The 20,845-nt window shown below is 36.9% G+C and overlaps 1 protein-coding gene across 3 annotated transcripts; it reads left to right on the forward strand.

Annotated features, from left to right (window-relative positions):
- Positions 1 to 9,202: 9,202 nt before the first annotated feature.
- Positions 9,203 to 13,832, forward strand: LOC131010182 (probable alkaline/neutral invertase D). 3 transcript variants are annotated; one of them, XM_057937608.1, is made up of 5 exons: positions 9,203 to 9,515; positions 10,876 to 11,329; positions 11,430 to 11,861; positions 12,179 to 12,737; positions 13,309 to 13,832. In XM_057937608.1, the coding sequence occupies exons 2-5, from the start codon at positions 10,907 to 10,909 to the stop codon at positions 13,602 to 13,604; spliced, it is 1,710 nt and encodes a 569-aa protein (XP_057793591.1). In that variant the 5' UTR covers positions 9,203 to 9,515; positions 10,876 to 10,906; the 3' UTR covers positions 13,605 to 13,832. The 3 variants fall into 3 exon arrangements, with proteins under 3 accessions (XP_057793591.1, XP_057793589.1, XP_057793590.1); XM_057937606.1 differs by having other exon boundaries at positions 9,283 to 9,659; XM_057937607.1 differs by having other exon boundaries at positions 9,344 to 9,655.
- Positions 13,833 to 20,845: the final 7,013 nt, after the last annotated feature.

Genomic DNA, 20,845 nt, shown 5'->3' on the forward strand with positions numbered 1-20,845 from the left:
AAATCAATATTAATCTTGATATGATCTACTTATCTAGGGCGATCTCCCCACTAGTTTTAGCCCCATCCCGGACGACTAAAACAGTAGATTACGGGTCATAATTGCCGTCCCCGGTCAATATCTAACCTATAACTCCCAAGAGCACAAAAGATCAACAAGCCCTCACCCAACCCAACTCTCAACCTCCCAGTTTATTGAGATGATATGTATCAAACTCCTAAACTATTGTAATTATCCTCTCCCGATTCAAATAAAAAATTAGAAATGCAGAAAAGGTGGCCAACCAATCATACAAGAGATAAATCTAGGACTTGAAAAGATGACAATAAGCACAATCAAGATATATATTGAACAAAGAAATCAATCCATTACAAATCCATCTAATCTAATCCCTAAGATATTAGATTTTAGCCATACATATTCATAATAAAAGCAAATCTCAAGTCATAAGAAAATATAAACAAAGATATAGAGAGATAGAGATTCATAGACAAATCCTATAATCTTGATCTTCAATCATGTAGTCTTGATGAGCTCCTTTCCAAGTCTTCCTCTTCTTTCTTTGATTTTGGTGTTGTTCTAATGTGTGGAAGAGAGAAAATGGTGGAAGAAAATGATGGGTTGGAGAAGAAAATTGGAGGCTAGCTAGGGTTTGGAGATGTGAAGAATGGTAGAGAATGTGATGAATCCCCCCAAATTGAAGGTTGAAAGGGTATATGGGCTGAAAATCCTGTATAGGGCCCACAAAATGACCAATTCCGCCTTTTGGCCGCAGTCACGACCGTGACCACGGTACAGGATCGTGGGGAAGCTGTTGTAGGGGCCCACGGCCGCGGCCCAGACCGTGGGCGCGTTCTGGCGCTTCTGGAGCAAGGGCCCGCGGTTGGGCCCGTGACCGCGGGGTACTAGGCTTCATGCGCAGTCCGCTCGTTCGGCTCCGCTCTCTCTCGGCCGAACTCCAATTTGGTCGCCGTTTGCACTCGCGGATTCCTCTCGAGATGCACTTCAATCTCATATCTTCAAAATCCTCTAATTGATCCTTGATTTTTCCTGAAATCACTCCAAAACTACACCAAGACATCAAATCTTCATAAAACTAAACATTGGGGCACAAACAAGCATTCACAAGTAAAACATGAAGGGAAATGACAACAAATCATGTGGAATTGAGGTACGAAAACCATGTTTGTCACCTCCGCATCGACCGTTGCACCTATGTCGGTCACTCCGTCTCCGCCACTATTGGAATCGTTGTCTCCATCAACACCCCCAACTCTTCACTAAGCTCATCCTCGTCGGATTCTCCCTATGGTCAAAATAAACCATAATTTCCCTAACAGTAGGTGGTTAATGCCCAAGGAGGTCTTGGGTTCAAGTCCACTGTCGCGCGGTTTTTAAATTTTTTTATTTACTTGTGTAATTTATATATATATATATAAAAAACCTAAAAATTGGTTGATTTGTGTTGTGCAGATTCCTAAACAACCACAATTATCACGGGTGGTTCGAGTAGGGGGAAATCGAGCAGATGTTCCCGACGATGGAGGCAAACTACGAGGCATGGGTGAACAGGTTCGCACCAGTGGCAATGAGGGAGACGCTGGGATTTGGGGGTTGGGGGCGCCGCCAACAAGTGGATGAGGGGGTTGGGCAGTGGAGGGCTGGAGTGTACATGACGACGAGGGGAGGTTTGGGCAAGGGAGTAGGGCGGCGTCCAGGCCGCCGGGAGGGGGGACGGCGGCGAGTGGGGGAGGGGGAATGGAACACCGCAGGTTTGGAAGGAAGATGACATTTTTTTTAAGTGTCATTTTTTAGTTCAAATGTCATTATTGAGTCCACGATGTCATTTTCGACGGTCACGTCGGAGGAAATTGATGCCCGAATATAAATTAGAGAAAACAAAAGGTTATAGATCCTGAGAAAAAATAAAACGAATATATGTAATTTCTGAATTCGATAAAATATTTTACATTTGTTGGCAATTAGCCCCAATTTTAAACTTAATAAACTAATAAAATAAAATGGGACTAACTTGTTATCTGGAAATCAAGGCCACTTAACGAAATTTCAGGATTTATTACATGACTTAATATTTGGATAATGTAGAATAATCAAATTGGAAAATATTATCCTCTAATTAATTATTGGCGTATTTTTTAAGATGCTATTCAAAGATGCCCGGAAATCATAATGGATCGGTAAGCCTAAAAATCTAAAAGAATAAAATAAATACTAATAAAAAAGGACTTTACCATATTCTAATATTCTATTTCGGCGGTGATTAAAGTTATTATGGAAAAGATATACTCAATCTGTTCATAAAAAATAGTCAATTTTTATCATTTTGGAACGTTCACAAAAATTAATCGCTTTTCATTTTTGACAATTTTCTATTACATAGTGAAATCTTATTTCCACTCATAATATATTTAATTATTATTATTAATACTATCTTTTTAATAAGATCATTTCTCCACTTACAATAAACTCAATCAAATTTATTAAAACTTGTGTCGTCCTCTTCTAGAATTATTTTTTATGAACGAAAGGAGTATATAAAATTGGAACTAAATTTTTTCCATGTATAATAAAACTTGATAACTTAATTATTTTTTTAAAATTGGATTATCTAATCAAATAAGCCACGCGCATGTAGACGGGGGATTTCTACACTATAGAAAAGTGAAAAATTAACTGTATGTAAGTGGAATTACTATTTACATAAAGGTGAAAAACTACACTATATGTATGTGGGATTGAATCCAAGATCTTCGACAGAAGAGAATTTTTTGGTTGCTCAACTTTATGTTATTGGCTAATTTAATTTATTCTTCTGTATTATAATAAATAAAATTAAATTAAAATAAAGATGCCCACCTCAGTAGGGTTTATTGCGGTCCACTTTCTGAACTTACACATAAATGATGTGACGTGCGACTCGTGAAGCATGATGTACCCCCATATTAAATACTCCTATCGAAACCTACCTCCCACCTCATTATTAATCTATAATAAATCTCTATCGTATGATAATTTATCTTTTAATTTCATTTGTGCAAGTTATTTGTATACCAATAAAATATTACTATTCAAGTAACCCTATATTTATACATAAATTACAATAGTGGCGAATCCTGAAATTTAGTTTGGGGACTAAACTTATATGGGGTATGGGGACGTTAGCCTCAATATTTTTTTCTTTTTCAATATTTCGTATATTTTAAATATTTTTTATTAAAAGGCAATCATAAAAGTAATAATAATAAAATAATATTGTCATAATAGATTATAAAATTGCAACACATTATAAATAACTTAAGAATGAATACTTGCACGATACTCTAACTAGGCAAACTTTTGCTATATTATACTCTAACACAAACTTTTTATTTGTATTAACAGAGATGACGTGCGGATGCACGTAAAAAGAAATTATTTTAATAACTAATTATTTATGAGGTGCAAATTTATATTTCATTTCATGTTAATATTTATCATTTTAATACATTTTTCAATCAGTTATTGGATAATGTTTAGAAATTATAATACTTATAAAACTCATAAAATTAAAAAAACTCATCTAAATTTAATATAAAAACACGAACAAAAGGAAAAGAAGATTGATTGAAATTCATGTTTATTTCCTACGTTTCATCTTTATATAATTATTTTAATTCCAAGAATTCTAGTAAAATTAAACTTCTAATAAAACTATTAAATATATCCTTTGTATTGTAATTCTAAATTATTAAATTTATAGAATTTAAATTACTAACTAATGTAGATGAAAAGTTCTAATGGATACTACTACTTAAATAATTATTATTATAAAACAAAAATTATAAATAATACAATTAACCTTAAATTAAGGATAAATGAGAGATATAATAGGCAAATCGAATTTTGTAAAACAAGACTATTTTATACTGTATATATATAAAAATTGGGAGGGGGCTCTAGGCCCCAGCCTCTGGCCCCGCCACTGAATTACAAGACAACAGAACTCTGATAGTATATCATGACAAATTATTTTTCGATGACGTTTCCAATTATCTTAAAAGACAATATATGTATTTTCATAATATTTCCAATTATATTAAAAAACATCTAACGTTATTGTCAACGAGAAGGTCAGTCTTCCAATCCTGCATGCTATGGCTCTGCCGATGATTATTATTATTATTATTATTATTATTATAGATTTTGTGATTATTCATAAATATGTACGACGGCCTGCTTGCAGCTAGAATATGGATAAGTGTTTTAATAGAAAATGTCAACTTTTAAGAAAAATAAATAAATAAATAAATAAATAAGTGTTGTTAATATAATGAGTAATACGCTTTTAGTTAGTATAAATTTTGACAACCACTTCCTCTTTTATTATTTTCTCTCATTCATACCATCGCTTTGTCACACAATAGTAATATCGTTCCTAAAAAAAAAAATTCTTTCTTCAGCCCAAGAGCGTGGTACTATTCATTCATCTACAATTTTTAATTTTTTTGTCTATTAATCTTGTGAATAAATATTGTTTTTTAAAGGTTAAGTATCAAATTGCCCCCCATCGATGGCGTCCCTATGGCTTTTAGCTCCCTAAAGTCAGGGGGAGAACTGCCCAATACCTTAACGTGGCTTTTTGACACCAATTTCCCCCTATCGATAGGGGTCCCCCTCACGTTTAGCCCCCTAAAGTTAGGGGGAGAGCTGCCCACTACCTTAACGTGGCTTTTTGACACCAATTTTCCCCCCAGCCTTTTGACGGAGCTGCCCACTACCTTAACGTGGCTTTTTGGCACCAATTTTCCCCCCAGCCTTTTGACGGAGGCAGCTCTCCCACTGACTTTAAGGGGCTAAAAGTCATAAGACGCCATCGATAAGGGACAATTTGATACTTAACTCTTTTTTTAAAGAAAAAATATTGTTTATCTATATGTTAGACACTTAATTGCATCAATTACTTTTGGTATATATCAAGATTATTTATATAATAACATTGTTCACGTGTTATGGCCTGTAATTAATATTAGTATCCTTAATTAATTAAGTTTAGTCAAAAATAGTTCCCGAGTCATTATCACTACCTATTATATATTTCAAAAAAAGCTACTATAATTTATTAACCCACGTGTTCCAACTCGTTTAGTGTCTTATATATATTCCATAAAACTTGATGGACTTTTTTATTTATTTTTCAAAATTAATGAAATTCCAGATATACCCTCGACTCTTATTTTATTTCCTTTTTTCACCTAACGCCACTTCGCCGTTTTTTTTTTTTGTTTTTTTTGTTTTTTGCTTTAATCATCACACAAAAAATGTGGTTGTTTATAGGTTGGATTGAGAATGAAGTTTGAACCGTTGCATCAGTTGTTGGTTGTCGGAAATATTGCTTAAAGTTTTGGAATAGTTATTTTTCATATTAAATTAATTATTTCACATATTCTAATTAATTAGTGAGGCTTGACTCGTATTGATTTGAAAAGTATAAATATTTCTATAAATTATAAATTTCGTCATCACTTTATAAAAAAATGTTAGATATAAATATATTAGTAGATATTTGTAACTTGATTGATGAAATAGTATTTTTCCCTCTTAAAATCGTGTTTTAAATTTTTAATTGAGTTGAATTTGCAATATACACACACAATTATAATATTTATTTTGTTTTGTTTATTTGTAATCACAACGTCCCAAAATTTCATAAAAAAACTACATAGTCCGAATAGAATTGACATTGTTTTAGTAGTAGGCACCTGAAGGTGTGTGTGTGTTGGTCAAGTGGTAAGGGGTTAATGTCTAAAATCAAAGGTTTTTGGTTCAAGTTCCTTGTGGCTCGTCCTTTTAATTTTTTTATTTAATATTATAAATTTATAAAAAAAAAAAAATAGTAGGCAGCTGAATAGTTGTAATGCTCCATCATGAATCGAACCCTCAATTTAGTATTAAGGAAAAAATGACTTATCAGTTGAGTTATACTTTGTTATAAACAATTAAATTTTAGTTATAATTACAAAAAACTACTATATTATTTTCATAATATTTTAAAATCGTATAAAATATTATTTTCTCTGTCCCACCTAAATATATATCAACTTCTTTTCAGCACGAGATTTAAGAGACTAATGTTTTAAATGTATTTAAGAATAAAGTAAATATGTTATTACATATTTCATTGCTAATATTTATTCCATATAAAGAAATTGATCAACTTAATTGGGATGATCAAAAAAAAATATTGATCAAGTTAGTTGGGACGAAATGATCATAAGGCTAGATAAATTGCATCATTCTTAATAATCAACCTTAAAAAAAGGTACCACATCTGTCACAATTGATTTGATATATTTATTTTCGACACGATTATTTAGAAAAATAAAGTTATAATCTAAATGTATGTGTGTCTAAATTTAATAGTGTAAAAAACATATAAAAAATCACGCTAAATGAGATTAATGCAATACTATTTTTGGTGCATGTGTTTTAATCTAACGGTAAAACTGGTTCATTGATTGAAGTTAAGCATCTTAAATTTAAATCAATATTCATGCAATGATTAAAATATTTATTACTACCTCTGTCCTATAACAAGTGTCATATTTTTCTTTTTGAGTTGTTTTATAACAAGTGTCTTCTTTATAGAATAGAAAGTGAACTCCACTACTATTATAATTTTATCTTTCAATCATCTCCACTTTAATTCTAGGTAAAAAGTGCAAATTGGCCCCCGAAGTAGTAGTCATTATAGCGTTTAACCCCTCTTAATCATTGTGTGTGCAACCCCGAACTTAAAAAAATCGTGCAATCAGGCCCCTCTGACCTAACTCCGTTTACGGCCGCCAATCAACTTATTATTATTATTATTATTATTTAATTAAAAAATGGGGCCCATCATTAGTCTTGCTCAACTCTCATCTCTTTCTTTCTCGGCCACTCCACCGCCGCCGCCACCTTCCACCACCATCACCACCAGCTGCTCATCCACAATGCAACCGCAACAGCTGAACGGAAGCAGCAACAACAGCCGAACAGAAGTAGCAGCAGCCGCTAGTGCGCGAACTCGGCCGCACCGCCCTCGTCGCGCGGCCGCCTCGCTCTGCAAAATAAGTAGCAAAACCTGAGCGAAATGTACAGTTGATCGCAGCTGTGCTCGAGTTCTTCCTCATCATCTTCAATTCATGACCTGCAAAAATCCCAAAATCCGTAGCTACCAAAAACTCAAATCAACAACTTCTTGGCGAAATCTTAGCAAGAAATCGTTGGAAAGTGATGAAACATAATTGGTGTGGAAATGGGGTAATTGGATTCTGGGTTTTGACTACTCGGAACTTCATGAGCAGCGGCACAGAACGATTTTCTAGCAGCAGTCGTGTCAAATTTGGACAACAACGAAAGTTGGTGTATTAAAATGTAAAATCCTATCTTCGCGTCAAATATGAATTTTTGGCAAAGTTTGTGTATTTAGGTGCAATTTTCCCTAAAAATATGCTCCACAACTTTTTATTTTTTACTCTTTAATTATATTCACCTAAATTATCGTGTCGAAACAAACTTACAACACTTATTATGAGATGGAGAGAATAATTTATTTTAAAAAGAAAGTACTCCAATTTATTTTAAAAATAAAATACTTTATCCGTCCCACAATTTAGTATCTATATTTCTATTTTAGTATATTATCCAATTTCACATTATTTTTTATTTTTAGTAAAAGTACCTCACATATTTTATAAAATGTGAACTTTTTATTCTGTTTTAACTAATTTAATATTCTCATAAAGGTGGAATTCTTATTCCATTTATAAATTTAATAATTTTATTAAAATTCTTTATAATTTCATTTACACAATATTTTTAAATAGGAGTAACTAAATTATGGAAGGGACGAAATAGTATTTTTGATATTTAGTATTTCAATCACGAGAAAATCTCACGAGAGATTTAGTAGGTGTGGTGTGTGTGAATATAATTATGAGTCCAGTGAATATATCTAAAAATCCTAAACCCTCCAAACGTACTGCTACGGGCAGGAGCTGCCCGAAAAGAAAAGGTACTGATCAGACAGAACGTTGTCGTATTGTCCACGTGGGATGCCCGGCAATCTCCTCGTGCCCGTTAATTCTCACCTCTTTCCAAGCACTTTCCTCACCTTACACGTTATTTCTTGTTCTCTTCTTATTATTGTTTGCTCATGCCTCTACCGGAAGCGCCGGTACCTATCTGCACTTTCCATTATATATGTAGACAAAAGATAATGAGTTTGAGATGATTTCAAAAAAAAAAAAAAATTAAGTATTTTTATTTTTCTTTTAATTGATATGTCATATTTAATTGTCATGTAATTAATATATTATAAGTGATTGTCAAGTAATTTGATCGAAATATATCACCGCAGAAACATTAAAAACAAATGTTCCGATAGTGAATTAATTAGCAAAATTAAAATCTTATGGAAAACATCAGAATATTTTGAAACTTCGTGAATTTACATGAAATTAATTTAAATTATAAATATATTATTAAAATATAAATTATGATTTATATTTCAAAATATCAGGATGAGAAGATATCAACATTATTCGACTTCAAACTCAGTCTGGAATAAGGTGTGCGATTGGTTACAGATTCCTCGCTTATCGAAATCTATCATTTTAGACCACTTCTTTGAGTTCATCGGCTCGGGCAAGAATAAATCAGAGAAGTTAATTATCAATAGTATTTGACAGTGCGTGTGCTGGAAGCTTTTAAAAGTTAGAAACATAAGAATTTTCGAGAATGAAAACCCGAATATGGGTAAAACCGTAAAAGCGTGGAGGATATTTCCTTGTTTTCTTAGAGATGGATAAAGGCTGGATTTGATCGTGATTTTTGCTTCTCCTTTTATGATTGGATCCTTGATTCTAGATCTTATTTTTCTTACTATTTTTATTTATTTATTTTGGTATCGCCTTTTTGTGTGACGCTCGAGCTCGATGTATGGTGATTTGATTTGAGTACTTCTTCTACTCTTTTTGACTTTAATACGATTTCTATTTAACTTTTCAAAAAAAAAAAACTCAATCGGCCTTGTCATTTTGAGTAGGTGAGCCACAAGTCACGAACTTTGGGTCAATAGAAATCCAACACAAACCGGCAAACACCGGTAAATTCCTTCAAACAAAAAGAAATTAATTAAATTGTTGCCCGCATTAAACACTTCGATTTAATTCATTTCCTCCATATGCCCTTTAATTTATTATTTTCCTCTCTCTCTCTCTCTGTCTCTCTCTCTCACACACACACACACTGTCTCATTCTATCTCTCTCTCTCTCTCTCTCTCTGGGTTGGTGGTTGGTTGGTTTGGCTATAAATTAAACCTCCGCCAGAATGATCTCTTTTTCCTCTCTCCTCCATTTTTTCACACTCCTCTCTATCTCTCTCTCTTGTTTTCTCTCCCGCCGGCCGCCTCTCCCGCCGGATATATCCCACCTATATAATCTTTGTCCCATTCCTCGACATATATATCTCCAAGGTCAGCTCTCTCTCTCACACTCTAGATCTCTGATGAAAGAGCTTTAGATCTACTGCAACCTTCACTCATTGTTGACCTGCTTCAGCGAAACTGATTCTTTCAATTTGCACTTTTTTCGCTCCACGCCCTTTTGAGTTTTCGTGGGTTCGATTTCCCCCAAAATTTCAGCTGTTTTTCAGTGGATCTTGTGTCTTTTCTTTCAATTTCTGTAATGTGGTTTCTCTCTCTCTTTTTCCCACTTCAATTTTGCAAAGATTCAATCTTTACATAGTTTCAGTTTTTTTTTTTCAAAGATTTCGGCGACAGTGTAGTAATGATGCGAATTTTCTTAATCATAAATGGATAATATTATTCTTGAAAATATTTTCTTGCTTCTTTTATTCTGTGTTCAAATTTTGTATGATTTAAAAAAAATAAAAAATTTAATGATGGGTAGTGTTTGTGACAGTTGAGTAATATGTAACTGAACTTGTCAACCATAATTAATAGAGAAGTTTATATTTTGCAAACTGTAGATATCGATTTCTTGCCAATTTTTTAAAATCTTAGTTGTGTGCCAAGATTGTGTAGCTCAATTTTTCTTTCTATGTTTACTCGCTAGTTTCCTTATTTTTGTGGATAAGGATGCGGATTATATAGCAACATGGATAAGGATTTAAATCATATGGAAATCTTCGGTTATTTATTCTGATTTATGCACTTGTATTTGTTGGATATGATCATATTCATTTTGGTAATAGTTAACTTTTTTTCCCTTTACTCATTTTCTTGTATCCATTTTTCTAGTTTCGTTTCTTGTGGAGTTTATTATTTGAGGTTGCTTTATCAATGGTTTGCCTCTCCTTTATATAATCATTTGTTTTGCATCATGATATAACATTATGGTTAGCCTATGATAGAAGAGGTATACCTTATTGTAGTTTAGACAATCTATTTCTTGATTACATATATTGGTAGGATCAGGTAGAACCCATCCCTCCTGTAGTACCGTAGTATTCATGCATTTTTTATGTGTAGACAAATGCTTTATTATTATATATATAATCATGCATATTTTGATAATGCATTGTATATATGTGTATATATATATGTATGTAGTAATGTGTTTTCGAGTTGATGCATTTATGAATTTATATATGCACTTTTTTGTTCAACATTATGCATTTTTGTGTTTAACATGATGCACTGTTAAGGGATTTATGGTACTTCCTAAATCTGGGGGATTCTTATGATCTTTTCTCTATATATATATGTAATTTCTCGGATTAGACAGTTATGCTTGCTTACTAGTTCTAGCATGTGCCCTTGTGTTTCTATGTCTCATTTTGCACTGATGGCTAGTAATTCTTGGTGATAACAGAGAGTATTCGTGTCGGAAGGCATAGAAAATTATGGATTGTGTCAAGGTTCTTCTTGATGGTGGAAAGGGGGGAGTGGAAGGTGCAAAAGAGTCGGGGCTCAAGAACGTGAGTTCCCACTGCTCAATATCGGAGATGGATGATTATGATCTCTTGAAGCTACTTGAGAAGCCTAGGTTAAACATTGAGAGGCAGAGGTCGTTTGATGAGAGATCATTGAGCGAGTTATCAGTTGGTCTGTCGAGGGGATTAGATAATTACGAGAGTGCGTACTCACCGGGGCGGTCAGCATTGGATACCCCCGCCTCATCTGCTAGGAATTCGTTCGAACCGCATCCAATGGTTGCGGATGCTTGGGAAGCCCTCAGACGGTCATTGGTACACTTTCGTGGTCAGCCAGTTGGCACGATTGCTGCATATGATCATGCTTCTGAGGAGGTTTTGAATTATGATCAGGTGCTGCTTCTTTTCTTGGAAAAAACTCATTGCATATATATATATATATGTGTGTGTGTGTGTGTAGATTTTTCTGATATGTAATTGTCACTTACTGCAGGTGTTTGTTCGAGATTTTGTGCCAAGTGCGTTGGCCTTCTTGATGAACGGGGAGCCGGATATCGTAAAGAACTTCTTATTGAAGACTCTTCAACTTCAAGGATGGGAAAAGAGAATAGACCGATTCAAGCTTGGCGAGGGTGCTATGCCGGCTAGTTTCAAAGTACTTCACGATCCTGTTCGCAAGACGGACACGATAATAGCAGATTTTGGTGAAAGTGCTATTGGAAGAGTGGCTCCAGTTGATTCTGGTTTCTGGTGGATCATTCTCCTCCGTGCATACACAAAATCGACAGGGGACCTCTCTCTTGCTGAAACACCCGAGTGCCAGAAGGGGATGAGACTTATTCTGGCCTTGTGCCTGTCAGAAGGTTTTGACACGTTCCCGACTTTGCTGTGTGCTGATGGTTGCTCAATGATCGATCGTAGAATGGTGAGATATCTTATAATTCTCTTGCTAGCACTTCAAATATTGGATTGATAGAGATGAAGTCGAGCATGCTTGCCTTTCTCTAGATTAGTCTGAAGTATATGTTGCATCTTTGGTTTTGTTATTTGAATCTGACAATTTTGATGCTTGGTGAGGCATATGTGTTCTTGCTTATTTATGATATATATTTCCGCGGATTGAGGAATTGAGTCGAATTAAAATTTAGAATACTTGGGGATCAATGGTGGTAAATCATGATGCTCTTTGATGCCAGTTGAATCTGCTATGTTTATATTAATTTCGAATCTGCAATTTGGCAGGGAATCTATGGCTACCCGATTGAGATCCAAGCGCTGTTCTTTATGGCTTTGAGATCTGCTCTGGCCATGTTGAAGCACGATGCAGAAGGCAAGGAGTTCATCGAGAGAATAGTGAAGCGTCTCCACGCCTTGAGTTATCACATGAGGAGTTACTTTTGGCTTGATTTTCAACAATTGAATGACATATATCGGTACAAGACCGAAGAATACTCTCACACCGCTGTCAACAAATTTAACGTGATCCCTGATTCGATCCCGGACTGGGTGTTCGACTTCATGCCAACGCGTGGTGGTTATTTCATTGGAAATGTTAGTCCTGCGAGGATGGATTTTAGATGGTTTGCTCTTGGTAATTGTGTCGCCATATTGTCTTCCCTTGCCACTCCCGAGCAAGCTTCTGCTATCATGGACCTTTTTGAGGAGAGATGGGAGGAGCTCGTTGGAGAAATGCCCTTGAAGATATGTTATCCGGCTATTGAAAGTCATGAGTGGCGGATTGTGACCGGATGTGATCCAAAGAATACGAGATGGAGTTATCACAACGGAGGTTCTTGGCCAGGTCAGCCGCCATTCTCTTTTTATTCACTCTTTGTTCTTAGATCTCTTGCAATCCATGCCTTATATCTAGTTCAGAAGATCAATAATAGAATGCGTCTTGCTTTTTTGCCAACGTGGTTTGCACCATTTCGTGCACTAGCTAATAGTAATGTTTTCCACATCAATGCTTCTATAACATCAAGGGTGTTGAGACTAGATGTATAAGTAGATTGAAACGAGAACTTGAGCAATCTCTCTGTTTCCAATGCCTCCAAATTCCCAAGATTAGTTTGCTTGAAACAACCTTCGATAGTTATATTGGTATCCATAGTTAAAAGTAGACGAATGTTTGTTGTCCCAACCGTCCGTCTACTGTTAATATTTCCCCAAGACAAACTTGTGTAAGATAGAAGACAGCCTCACATAATATGAGAATCCAAAATCATATATGATGACATATTCGTAATATTATTGGTGTTTGTTTGTGTTTGTGTCCGAAGCTTGACCCGTCACACAACTCCCACGTGAACATGTCCGAATCTATCCCAAGGCTCTTATATGTTTTGCTAAACTCTTTTACATCTTTGGAGCAGTGCTTCTATGGATGCTAACAGCGGCGTGCATCAAAACCGGACGCCCACAAATTGCAAGACGAGCAATCGACCTTGCAGAGAGCCGCTTGCTGAAGGACAGCTGGCCGGAGTACTACGACGGGAAGCTGGGGAGATACATTGGGAAGCAAGCAAGAAAATACCAGACATGGTCCATTGCCGGATACCTCGTGGCAAAGATGATGCTCGAGGATCCCTCGCACTTGGGCATGATCTCGCTCGAAGAGGACAAGCAGATGAAGCCCGTCCTCAAGAGATCCTCCTCGTGGACCTGCTGAGCGCGTTCGGGGTTAAGGCCAACACATAAAGAGTTAGAGAGATGTGAGCGTGAGGTGAGACGCCGTTTTGCTTTGTTGAGAACGGAACTATATTCTTTGGCGATTTCTCTCCCCTTGTTTGTTTGTAGGCTTGGGTTCAAGATTTACAGCTCTGCGTGTAAATTAGTGTCTAGCAAGACATTCATCTCTTCCCTTTTTTCCCCCAAATAAAGAAAGACAACTTGATCATCTGTGTTTGTTTCTTCAATAGGGATTTTCTCAATTTGAAGATTTTTCTGTTTGTATTTGATGTATTCAGTCAATATCATTTTAGTCTGTGTAATTTTTCTAATTGTGTTAATTTCTTATTGATGATGTCTCGAAAATTTTAAATCCTTATTATTCACATTTTTTTTTTCTCAATTTTGGCAACTAGTTGAGTCAGGTCGAGTCGAATATTAGAAAGTTTGAGTTGCTCGTTTATTAGTTATTTTTAGATCGGCCGAGTGGAATAGAATTTGAATCTAATTTATTAATGTATTCAAGGCTCATGAATTTATTCGAATTTAATTCGGTAAAAGATAAATTATTTTATTATTAAATTTAAGGTTGACTCGTTTATGTTGGGATGTATTTTAAAACCCTGGTTGGGACCGATGTTGGAAACGCAGCAGCACCCTATGGGTCCGTTTGATTTGTAGTTTAGGATTGATTAGGATTAAAATTATCTTGAGAAATTAGTGTGGATTTATACTATTTCATGAGTGTTTGATATCATGGCTACTTAATCCTATGTTGTGTTTGATATCCATAGGATTATGTTGAATTATATTATCTAATACCAAAACTATCATCATATAATTTTAAAAATACCATGTGTGTCCACCATTACTTGGGCATTTGCGTCGATATGCGTGAGGAAGGGTAGCAGAATTTTTATCCAACTTCGCAGTATTAAAGTTATTCGAGGGGGAGGCCGGTTTAGTAGTATGGGTTATTCCCACAAAATAGTACATAGAAGTGGGATTAAATAGGAGTTGACCACATTAATATAACATGATATCAAACATCACATTAATCTGTATTAATTTAATTTATCCTACCTATAAACCCATATCAAACAAGTCCTATGCAGTAAAATAACCATTGGAAATAGATGTTCTATTCTTTGATACTCAAACTAACTGCACAAATATGTAACATCACGAAATCCGGCTTTTTCATAATTATGTAACAATAGAATTAAATATGAAGTATTTTTTTTCCTTGGAAAAGAGGAAAGATGTGAGGTTTGAACCCCAAATTTGGCTGTTTAGTGACTAAAGTAGATTGTGATGGTATCGTATCTGAATTTACGAGACGGTAAATTAGGCGATCGTGGGGAGATGAAGATTTATTTATTTATAAATAAGAAAAGGGAAAAAAGAAGTGGGAGTTAGGTGGGGTGTAGCGATGAGCTGGTTGTTTTGTTGCAGTGTGTTTGGCTGAGCTGTCCAACCTTAGCTTTTGCCTCAAAGAAATGGACTCTTTTATTTAAACTTATGATTTGTCATCTTCAATGCTCTCTCTCTCTACCATTCATCATCTCTTTCAATTCAATTTCACATATCTTGTTATCGATTCATGTTCGATGTGTATTTATGTGAAAGATTATTCTTAAAAATTGAAGGGGAACTCACCTAAAATTCATAATTTGAAATTTTTGTTCTTTAGGAGATAGTCTAACCAAACGAACTCATTTCAATAAACAGTGAAATTTAGAGTTTATCTCCTCTAAATCAAAAAATAAATAAAATTTGGTCGTTAACGAATTAATAAGTTAAATGGGCAGTAAAAATATTTGTTTCTTCTTAAAAATATATGAAAAGCCCTATTGTATATATATATAACAATGTAGAAAGTTATACGTCTTTATAAGAAAGGATGGTACATACACACCATACTAACATTATTGTATACTTAATTAAGTTTATTAATACGATTCAATATATATTTTATTCAATTCCATAATCATTGTGATTATATGCCAGTGTTCTAATAATCACTTTAAATGTCGTTCTATATTATAATAAGAGCAATCTTAATAGCATAATGTTGGAAAGCAAACATAATCGGATTGGTCATTATCAACATCTTATAATGTACATTATTTAATGAGTGAGAATTGAGAAACGCAAGAAAAGAAAAAATCAGTCATCCTAATATATATATATATATATATATATATATATTTGTTGGATTAAAAAACAAATAAATAAAGGCAACAAAAGCTGGACAAAGACTTTAGCCTAAACTTTTGGTTGAGAATGTCTCCTAATCCTCATATTTTTTCCAACCTTTCACTCTTCAAATATCTTTAGCCGCCTTCCTCATCATGCAATTATTAACATGAGAATCATATCCCCTTTATTTTATATATTTCATCTTTATGTAGAAAAGAAAAACCCACAAAAAAATCTATAATCGCAACAACATATTTTGATCATTCCATCAAAAATTAAATATTCCAAAATTTTATAAAATATTCATACATGACGAACACATTTGAGCCTAACGATGAAACAAAATCAAGAAGATTACCGAAAAAAGAGAATCAGTGTCTTGTGTGAAATCGCCTAACGAGATTATAGATACATTCAATAGAAACAGGTAAATGATATTGAGCGTGACGATTAAAAAAAAAAGGGATTGAACGTCACAAAATTAAGAAAACTAAAGTCTTATCTCATAGATTGAGATTCCTCATCTAAATTTATTTTTTTTGATCAGGCAAAAGTGAATTAGATAAAAGAAAAGGTACCAGAGGTACCCAACAAAAACTTACAGCAGTCGTGGTATAAGCCCGTTAGAGCACCACTGTGCAAAATCCAAAACATTATCAACTAAACCAAAGATTTTATTCCAACTCCAAGCTCTAACCTTGATTTCCACGATTAAGTTGTCAACCTCCCACGTTTTTCCTTCGAATCTAATCTCATTTCTTCTCTTCCAAAGAAGCCAGCAGCAGCTCAACCAGATTGCATTCAGTAGCTTCCTACCTTTCTTATCTTGTCCGCACTCGCTGAAGCTTAACCAATGTGCAGCAGCCGTGGAGGGGCGAGCCGTGCTGATCCCAGTCCATCTTTGTATTTCGTCCCAGAGCTCTTGGGTCTTCGGGCACGATATGAACAGATGATTTGCGTCCTCCTCGTGACCTTGGCATAAACAACACCGAAGATCTTCCTCTCCCAAGTTAATCTTCCTTTTCCTCAAGTTGTCACACGTTGGGAGGCGATTGCGCAGCAGTCTCCACCCGGTAACAATTGCTTTCTGTGGGGCAGGCGTGTCCCAAATCGACGCCAGAGTTTCCAGTTCCGGCCGAAGGGCACCTCTGTCACTCCGTTGATCTTTAATCACTTCATACGCTGATTTAATGGAGTATCTTCCATCCTTAGCAGCTTCCCAAATCCAGCCATCTTTAATTCCTGCAACCGGAACAAAAGACGAGATAACATGAGTTAGTTGTCTGACCGCCTCCTCCTCTCTCTCCCTCAACGTCCTGTTCCACTGCAGCCTCCACTTCCACGCCCCCTCAACCCAGCTTCCCGCTTCGCCAACGCTTATCTCTCTGTTAACACTCAGCCGGTACAACCTAGGGAAAGACGTGCAAAGTGTTTGTGTACCCACCCACGAGTGTTCCCAAAACTTAGTATCCAACCCGTCACCAAGACTCCGCTTGACATGCTCCCTAAACCAAGATCCCGACTCCCTCCCTCCCACAGCCACAACTTTCGACCACCACCCATTTTTCGTCCCTCTATTCCCTCTGAGATTCAAACCACCCTCCCCCCACTCAACAGCTCCATAGATCGAGTTCACCACCCTCACCCATAATAAGCCCTTCCCTTCCCAGTACCTCCAAATCCATTTCAAAACAAGTGCGAGATTAACCCATTCTATGTTTCGAAAGCCAAGACCCCCCTCCTTCTTGCTAAGGCAGACGTCGCTCCACTTGACCCACGAAATGCATCCATTACTCTGGTTCCCTCCCCAAAGGAAGTTACAGCATAAAGAATTAAGAGCTTTAACAGTGGCTTTTGGGATGATCGAGAAAGAGAGCTGGTAAAGAGGTATCGCTTGCAGGACCGCTTTTACCAAGGTAATTCTGCCGGCCAGCGAGAGCTTCAAGTTTTTCCATCTGTCAATTCTCTTCTTAACCTTTTCCACCAAATAATTCCACTCAGCAACACTTTTATTTCTACCGCCAACCTTAATGCCCAAGAACTTGATAGGAGCTTCCCCAACTGCACATTGAAGCTTGGACGCCATTCTGTGAATGAGTTCTTCCTCCACCCCAATACCAACCAAGCAACTTTTGCTAAAATTAACTTTCAAACCAGAAATGAGCTCAAAAAGCAGCAAAATGTACCTTGCCGCCTCAATATTCCTCTCACAATTCTCCAATAAAAAAATCGTATCATCTGCATATTGAAGGTGAGACACTTTCACCTTATCTCTACCAATAACCGCCGGCTGTAACAGATCTTTTTCCACGGCCCGGTCAATGAGGGATTGTAACCCTTCGGCAACAATGAGGAAGAGGAAAGGAGAAAGGGGGTCTCCTTGCCTTAGTCCCCTTTCAAGATAGAATTCTCCTGATGGTGAGCCGTTTAAAAGGACGTTGGCAGAGGCCGACGAGAGACACCCCTTAATCCAATTTCTCCAAAGATCATCGAAATTTAATCTCTCAAGCATGATGTCAAGAAAATCCCATTCCACCGAGTCATACGCCTTTGCAAAGTCAATCTTGAATAACAACCTTCCTTTGCCACCTTTCCTTGCTTCGTTGATGGCTTCATTCAAGATAATGACACCATCAAGGATGTATCTGCCAGTAATAAAAGCACTCTGATTTTCAGACACGATGGAGCTCATGACTGCCCTGATTCTACCCGCAAGCACCTTTGCAACGACTTTATAAAGACTCCCGATTAAAGAGATCGGTCGATAATCCTCAATAGACCCGCACTCCTCCTTTTTAGGTATGAGGACAATGTAGGATGAATTACAACCTCTAGGTATCTTGCCATTCTTGTGGAATTCCATCATGAGTGAGACAAACTCTTTCTTAATGACCTCCCAAGTCGATTTCCAGAAATGAAAGTTGAATCCATCCGGCCCGGGGCTTTTGTTGGCATCACAATTCCACACTGCTTCTTTGATTTCGTTCTCGGAGAAAGGTCTGACCAACCACAATCTTTCCTCGTCTGACAGTCTTCTAGCTGTAAAGTCAGGTGGGATAATTGGCAAAAGTCTCCTTTTTTTCCGAAATTTTTTTTCAAAGAACTCAGACACTTTAGGCTTAAGAACAGCAGGTTCATCGATCCACTGCTCACCGAACCACAGACCTGCGATCTCGTTTTTCTTCCTTTGCCCGGCGACGATCTTGTGGAAGAACTGTGAGTTGATATCTCCATCTTTCAGCCAACGACATTTAGCTTTTTGCCCGAGGAGGCTGTTCTTGTTTTTCGTGTGTAGTATGATATTGGCTCTGACCACATTTCTTTTAATCACTTCTTGTTCATCAAGTCCGAAGACATCGTCGATCATGTCCCATTGTTGCAGTTCCTCTTTGCCCCGTTTGATCACATCATTGAATAAGCCAAAGGAAGACTTGTTCCACTCTCTCAGTGCCGCCTTCAGAGCCTTCATTTTCTCCTTGAAAACGTAACATCCCCAGCCCTCCACCCTTGTCTCCTGCCACACCTTCTGGATGAGTGGGTGAAACTCTGGGTGTGTGGTCCAAGCGTTAACAAAACGGAAAGGCTTCGGGCCCCAATCCACCTTTTTTGTAGAGAGCAAAATAGGGCAATGATCCGAGACTGACCTTTGAAGACATCTCCCAACAGTTGCCGACCACGTATCGAGCCAACAATCATTCACCAAGAACCTATCCAGTTTACTTTTGCAGCCTCCATTCGATTGATACCAAGTGAATTTCCTCCCCTGCGTTCTGACTTCTGTTAATTCACTATCTCTAACAAAAGCATCAAACCTCCTCATATCTGTGTATCCATAATTCTCTCCTCTACCAATCCTTTCACCAGGCTCTCTAATAGAATTGAAATCACCCAAAATGCAAAGACATCTATCTCTATTTTGCTCAGCAATAGTCTTCAGTTTATCCCACAATTCCACTTTCTCAGAAGGTTCCATTGGAGCATACACATTGACGAGACAAAAACCGTGATTACCTGGTTTCCCAACTCCATTGATGATGACCGCTCCAGGCATCTCCCACGAGCTTGTCGCTGAAAAAAAGATCCTTATTCCAGGCACATAATATCCCTCCTGACCTTCCTTCCGCATCCCTCTTTGCGTATTCGAAGTTATTCTTTCCCCACCAGCCAAAGCACTCCACCCTGTCGAAGTTATTCATTTTTGTTTCCTGCAAAAAACAGAAATCAACTTTGAAATTTCCGATGACGTCTCGAACATCTCGCTTCTTCGCCGAGCTCCCCAGACCTCTAATGTTGTATGAGAGAAAATTCATAATTAACTTGCATCATTCTCGCCCAGAACTCTATTTGATTCATTCAGAGATCTAATTTGCTCCTCCATAACCGAGTCTTTGAGATTACTTGAGAGTCCAAGCTTTTTCCCGAAGTTCCAAATGACTTTGCCTTCCTCTGTATCTTGTTCTCCTCCTTGTTTCTCCTGTGTTGCACAATTTTGATGTCCACTTTCCCCTTCCTCTCTTTTCTCTCCAGATTCTGGATCCATCTGGGCAATAAAGGAACTCCATTTCTTCTTAGCATTTGATTTTGAAATTTGTTTTTGCCTATTCTTCTGCTTCCTCGCCAAACCTCTTTCCGCTAAGTTCCTGCACGAGCCTTTCTTCTTCAGTCTGGAATCTGCTCGGTACTTTGTCCCTTCCTCCCCTTTTTGCGTCTGGGCGTCATCCACCTCCTTCGTAACAGCGTCGGTGCTGCCAGCCTGTCCGCCTGAGGAGACAATAAGAAGGCCTTCATCGGAGGGGGAATGCGCTGGGTTCCCCTGATTCGAAGCTGCCGTCGAATCTCCCAAAGTATCATCGTTGTTATCACACGATCTATCGGAGATCCCTTGTAGAGGTGAGGTTACCCGTGAGTGTGGAGAACCCTCGTCTTCACGCACTAAAGCGTCCAGGGCTGAGACAGCCAGCCCAATATCTTGTTGGGCCTCCGTCCGAACAGGGGAAATAGAGTTAGGAATTTCTCTACTTGGGTCAGAAGGCCCAACAG

This window comes from Salvia miltiorrhiza, chromosome 2, assembly GCF_028751815.1.
Source record: "Salvia miltiorrhiza cultivar Shanhuang (shh) chromosome 2, IMPLAD_Smil_shh, whole genome shotgun sequence".
In the NCBI taxonomy this organism is placed as follows: domain Eukaryota; kingdom Viridiplantae; phylum Streptophyta; class Magnoliopsida; order Lamiales; family Lamiaceae; genus Salvia; species Salvia miltiorrhiza.